The following is a 6,409-nucleotide window of genomic DNA, read 5'->3' on the forward strand; positions in this document are numbered from 1 at the left end:
TATTGGACGCGTCTTTTTCAGTTCGCGTTTTGCTCGAGTGCGTCTTTTTCAGATCGCATATTGGACGCGTCTTTTTCAGTTCGCGTTTTGGTTGAGTGCGTCTTTTTCAGATCGCATATTGGACGCGTCTTTTTCAGATCGCATATTGGACGCGTCTTTTTCAGTTCGCGTTTTGGTTGAGGGCGTCTTTTTCAGATCGCTTATTGGACGCGTCTTTTTCAGTTCGTGTTTTGCTTGAGTGCGTCTTTTTCAGATCGCATATTGGACGCGTCTTTTTCAGTTCGCGTTTTGCTTGAGTGCATCTTTTTCAGATCGCTTATTGGACGCGTCTTTTTCAGTTCGCGTTTTGCTTGAGTGCGTCTTTTTCAGATCGCATATTGGACGCGTCTTTTTCAGTTCGCATTTTGGTTGAGTGCGTCTTTTTCAGATCGCTTATTGGACGCGTTTAGTAGTGAATAATAATAGTAATGTACGCACGAATGTAAGCACAAAACAAAGAAAATTTGATAAATCCCGTTGGGTAAATTACAAAAGTTACAAATCCTCAATAATGCAATGTTTAACATGGACACGATCTTCCTAACCTTGGGAATATACAATTAGTAATCTGCTAGAACTCTCCACGTACAGTTTTTTTTGTTCGGTCTTCTCGTTGATGGCCTTTCGCAGGCTCCTTGTTCGATCCTTCAATTGATGGCCTTTCACAGGCTCCTTGTTCGATCAGTCAGTTGGTGGCCTTTCACAGGCTCCTTGTTCGATCCTTCAGTTGATGGCCTTTCACAGCTCCTTGTTCGAATCTTTCAGTTGATGGCCTTTCGCAGGCTCCTTGTTCGATCTTTCAGTTGATGGCCTTTCGCAGTCTCCTTGTTCGATCCTTCAGTTGATGGCCTTTCACAGGCTCCTTGTTCGATCAGTCAGTTGGTGGCCTTTCGATCCTTCAGTTGATGGCCTTTCACAGGCTCCTTGTTCGATCAGTCAGTTGGTGGCCTTTCACAGGCTCCTAGCTTCAGGCATAGAACTTCTTCAAGTTCTGTATGTTCCAAGGGCGTGGTAGATCGCGACCCTGCATGTCTTGCAACCTGTATGTACCCTTCTTTCTGATCTCGACTACCTTGTAAGGGCCCTCCCAGGGCGGCTCTAGCTTCCCCACATGTTTTGACGCCTCCACTTTCTTCAGTACGAGGTCTCCCACCTGCAGCTGGCGGGGTCGAATTCTACGATTGTGGCTCTTCATCATTAGGCCCTTGTGATGTAAGATTCTGGCATATGCAGCCTCCCTCTTTTCCTCGATGACAGTAAGGTCGAAGCTTCGTTCGGCTCGGTTCGCCTCGGGTTCATATTGCATGACTCTTTGCGATTTCCTCCCCAATTTCGGCTGGGATGATGGCTTCGGTCCCGTATACTAAGCAGAAAGGGGTCTCGCCCGTAGCGGTTCGTGGTGTCGTGCGATAGGCCCACAGGACCCCGGGCAGTTCGTCCACCCACGATCCCTTGCTCTCGAGGCGCGTCTTCAAGTGTTGCAAGATTGTCCGATTGGTCACCTCGGTCTGCCCATTCGCCTCATGGTTCGCGACTGCCATGAAATGTTGTGCGATCTTGAGCTCTTTGCACCATTCCGTGATCTTCCTGCCTTGGAATTGCGTACCGTTATCGGATATCAGTATCCTGGGTATACCAAATCTGCATATGATGTTCTTCCAGATGAAGTTGATAACTTCCTTCTCGGATATTTTGGCCACCGCCTCCGCTTCGACCCACTTGGAGAAATATTCGACCGCTACGATGATGAACTTCTTCTGAGCTTGCGCGGGTGGAAAGGGTCCCACGATATCAATTCCCCACTGGTCGAATGGGCACGCTATCTTGATTGGTTCCATTGGGGTCGCGGGCTGATGTATTAAGGAAGCATACTTCTGGCAGCTTTCGCATTTTCTCACCAAGTTCTTTGAGTCTTCGACTAGGGTGGGCCAGAAATATCCCTGTCGCATCACTTTCTGAGCCAGCGATCTCGCCCCGGAATGATTGCCACAGCTTCCTTCATGTATTTCCCGCATCACATACATGGCCCTCTCTTCGTCCAAGCATTTCAAGAGAGGGCCGTCCACCGTCCTCTTGTATAGCTGGCCCTCCAACAGTGTGAATCGAGCAGCCCAAAATTTGAGTCTTTTGGCTGCCACCGGGTCGCAAGGCAAAGTACCCTCCTCAAGGTAGCCTACGATTTCGCTCATCCAAGATCCCGTCGTTGAAACGACCTGGACTTCTGATCTGCCCGCGAGACCCGACTGCTCGCATACTAGGGCTGTGATTTTGCGATCCCGAATTCCATCCATTGCCGCACCAAATTTTGACAGAGCATCCGCTTTGTCGTTTTCTGCTCGGGGAACTTGTGAAACCGAACATCCACTAAACTTTCTCATCAATCGTTGCGCGATCTCTTTATACTGTGTCATGGTTCTCTCTCTCGTCTTGTATGCTCCTTCAATTTGCATAGCGATCAGCTGTGAGTCGGTGAAAACCTCCAGATCGCGAGCGCCTGCCTCATATGCTAGCTCCAGCCCTAGTACCAATGCCTCGTATTCCGCTTCATTGTTTGTTACTGGGAATGATAGTCGAGCAGCCACTTCTATCTCGACACCCTCGGGTCCTTGGATCAATATGCCCACTCCTCCATTATTCGCGTTGGAAGACCCATCGACATGCAGCATCCATTTCGAACAAGGCTGTTCGAGCGTTCCGGGTCGTTCTTGGTCGCCTATTAACTCCGTCACAAAATCCGCTAGCACCTGCGCTTTCTGGGCCGTTCTGGGTTGATACTCAATGTCGTGCTGTCCCAATTCTACCGCCCACTCAATTAGCCTTCCTGATGCTTCGGGTCGTGACATCACGTGTTTGAGAGGATGGTTCGTCAATACCACCACCTTGTGCGACTGGAAATATGGCCGTAGTTTTCGAGCTGTTACAACTAGGGCGAGGGCTAGTTTTTCCATCTCCGAATATCGTGATTCAGCCCCCTGGAGCATTTTGCTAACATAATACACCGAATTTTGATTACTGGTCTCCTCCCTCACCAGCACTGAGCTGACCGCATTTTCGGACACCCCTAGGTATAAGAATAAAGTCTCCCCTTCCTTCGGGTTTGCGAGCAACGGAGGCTTTGTGAGGTATTCCTTCAACTCTTGCAGAGCCTGATCGCACTCTGGTGTCCACATGAAATTTTTAGGCTTCCGCAAGATCTTGAAAAACGGCAAGCTTCTATCGGCCGATCGAGATATAAATCTGCTCAAGGATGCGATCTTTCCCGTGAGCTTCTGCACCTCTTTGACCGAATTGGGTGATCTCAGGCCCATTATAGCTTGAATTTTTTCTGGGTTCGCCTCTATCCCTCGTTCGCTGATCATGTATCCCAAAAACTTCCCTCCTGTCACTCCAAAGGTGCACTTGTCCGGGTTGAGCTTTATTCCGTGCGACCTCATTATACTGAACGCCTGAGAGAGATCTTTGATGTGGTCTGTGATCTCTTACTCTTGACCAGCATGTCATCGACGTATACCTCCATGGTTTTCGCGAGCAGATCACCGAACATCTTATTAACCAATCGTTGGTAGGTCGCACCCGCGTTCTTCAGTCCGAACGGCATCATGTTGTAGCAATAAATCCCCTTATCTGTGACGAAGGAGGTTTTGTCTCTATCCTCTTCTGCCAGTTGGATCTGGTGATATCCTTGGTATGCATCCATCATCGAAAAGAGTTCGAATCCAGCGGTAGAATCCACCATGGTATCGATCCGAGGCAGCGGGTACGGGTCTTTAGGGCAAGCCTTGTTCAGATCCGTGAAATCCACACACATCCGCCATTTTCCTGAAGACTTCGGGACAAGTACTACATTGGAAAGCCAATTCGTGTACTGGACTTCCGATATATATCCAGCTTTCAGCAGCTTCTCGACCTCTTGCCTGATAGCATCGTTCTTATCATTGCTGAAAGTTCTCTTCCTCTGCTGCACAGGTCGAGCAGTGGGGTCTACGTTCAATCGGTGTACAATGACCTCCGGGTCAATCCCGGTGAAATCTGATGGGCTCCATGCGAATATGTCTGCGTTTTTCCATAGGAAGTCGATCATGGCCATCTCTCCCTCGTTCATGCTGGACCCTATCCTGGTCGTCTTGCTGGGATCCTCTGTTGCGAGCTGAATAGCCTTGTATTCCTCACTGGGTTTCAAGTGTTCAGCTTCATACGGTCGGGGCTCCGCGTCCTCCCTGACCTTCTGTTTCTTCGACCTCGGCTCCCCCTTTATCGACAAGTTGTAGCATTTGCGAGCCTCCTTTTGGTCGCACGAGACTTCCCCGATTCCATATTCAGTGGGGAATTTCATCTTCATATGGTACGTGGAGATGACCGCCCGGAACGAGTTCAACCCCGGCCGTCCCAGTATGACATTGTATGTGAAAGGAGTATCTACCACCAAGAATTTGACCATCAAAGTTTTTCTTTTTGGCTCCTCTCCCATGGACACTGGCAGCTCAATCGTCCCTAGTGAGGCCACTTCGCTTCCCCCGAAGCCGACTAGCGGGGTTTTTACAGGTTCCAGCCTCGCGTTCTCTAGCCCCATCCGATCCACCACATTTTTGAAAATGATGTCCGCTGAGCTCCCACTATCGATCAACACTTTGTGAACGGTGAAATTCGCGATATCTAGTTTGACGACCATGGGGTCATTCTGTTCTCCACTCTCCTTCAATCTATCCGAGCTGTTGAATGAGATGGCCTCTTCGTCCTCCACCTTCAGCACGAATTCCTTCTCCCTAACCGATCCGGCTGTCCGGGCGCATCTCTTCCGTGTTCGACTCGAATCTCCCGCAGTCGATCCTCCCGCGATCGTGTATATAACACCCTTGGTGGGGGCATTGCTCCCGCCCATCGGGGCCCTGTCGGTCTTTGATGGACCCTGGTTTCTGTCGCGGTCACGGCTTCTCGACCTGCTCCTCCTACCTTCCCCTCCGATTCTACAATTCGGGGGCACGCGATCTCGGAAATGCTCCTGTCTAACAAGCCTTTCGATCTCATCTTTCAGCTGATAGCACTCCTTTGTATTATGTCCCCTCTCCCGGTGGAAGCGACAGTATTTGTTAGAAGTTTTCTTGGAGGGGGTGTATCTCGTATGTCTTGGCCATTTCAGCACGTCGGCATTCTCTACCATCATCAGGGCCTTCTCTCGAGACATGGCCAAAGGAGTGTAATTGTGGTATTTCGGCACGTACTTGGGCTCCTTCCATTTCTCTGTTTTCGGTTTGTCATTTCCTCCTCGCCTGCCCTCCTGAGGTCGCCTGGGGATGTACTCCCGCTCCCTTCGTTCCGAATCTTTCATCGCGTTCATCTCCTCTTCGTCGATATATTTTTGTGCTATCGCCATTAACTGCTCGACATCGGTGGGTGGATCTCGTGCGAGGGCAGATGCGAAAGAGCTCTTCCTGAGTCCGTGAATGAGGACGCTCACGAGCATATCGATCCTCAACTCTTGCACCTCCAGAGTCTCATTATTGAACCGACCCATGATGTTTTTCAATGTTTCGTCTTCTCTCTGTCGGATGTTGAAGAGATGTGTAGCGGACCTCTTCTGTTTCTTCTTGCTCGCAAAATGGAAGTTGAATTTTTGCACGAGCTGTTCGTAGGATTCGATGCTTCCTCGGGGTAGGTTTGTGAACCACTCTTGAGCTTTTCCCGTGAGTGTGGTCGCGAACAATTTTGCCATTATCGGGGCTGATTGTCCGTAAAGATTCATCACCATTTCGAAGGCGGCCACGTGCTCCTGGGGGTCTCTCATCCCATCATATCTCCTCAGATCGGGTACCCTGAACCCCGGCTCGACGGTCTGAACGAGGATGTCGTTACAGAAAGGGGAGTTCTTGTTCTGCGAGACAATCTCCCCCCGCTTCTTCAACTCGTCAATCTGTTTATTTAGGCTGTGTATCTGTTTGCCTACGCTTTCCACTTCGGCCCTGGATATCACCGGCTCTCTTCTTTTCGCGCGTCCGTGGCTGCTGGAGCCTGCATCGGACGATGCCGGTCGCTTACTGCGATGTTCATGTTCTCCTTGCACCCTTGACTCTCTTATTGGCTCCACATTTTCAAATAACTGTCTTCTAGCAGTTTCTTTGACCAGGGGGGTCGCTGTTCTCCTTTCGTATTCTACGATTGCTTTTCGGCTTGCTTCGTCTATCATTCTTTGCAACTCGTCCGGAGTGATTTGGATGGTTGCACCTGTTCCTTTCCTGGGTGTCTCCTCTTCAGCAGCATTTCTCCTCGATGAACCCTCCATAATGACAAAAAATTCTCAGAATTTCCCACAGACGGCGCCAACTGATCCGGGTCGAATTATTCGATCTCCTGAGACGATCTCACCGCTGATCGA

At 49.8% G+C, this 6,409-nt stretch overlaps 1 protein-coding gene across 1 annotated transcript; it reads right to left on the reverse strand.

Annotated features, from left to right (window-relative positions):
* On the reverse strand, positions 1,335-3,473 carry LOC105173812. The gene has a single exon (XM_011095691.1). It carries the CDS (start codon positions 3,471-3,473, stop codon positions 1,335-1,337), a length of 2,139 nt encoding a protein of 712 aa, XP_011093993.1.

This window comes from Sesamum indicum, linkage group LG11 (genome assembly GCF_000512975.1).
Source record: "Sesamum indicum cultivar Zhongzhi No. 13 linkage group LG11, S_indicum_v1.0, whole genome shotgun sequence".
Classification (NCBI taxonomy): Eukaryota; Viridiplantae; Streptophyta; class Magnoliopsida; order Lamiales; family Pedaliaceae; genus Sesamum; species Sesamum indicum.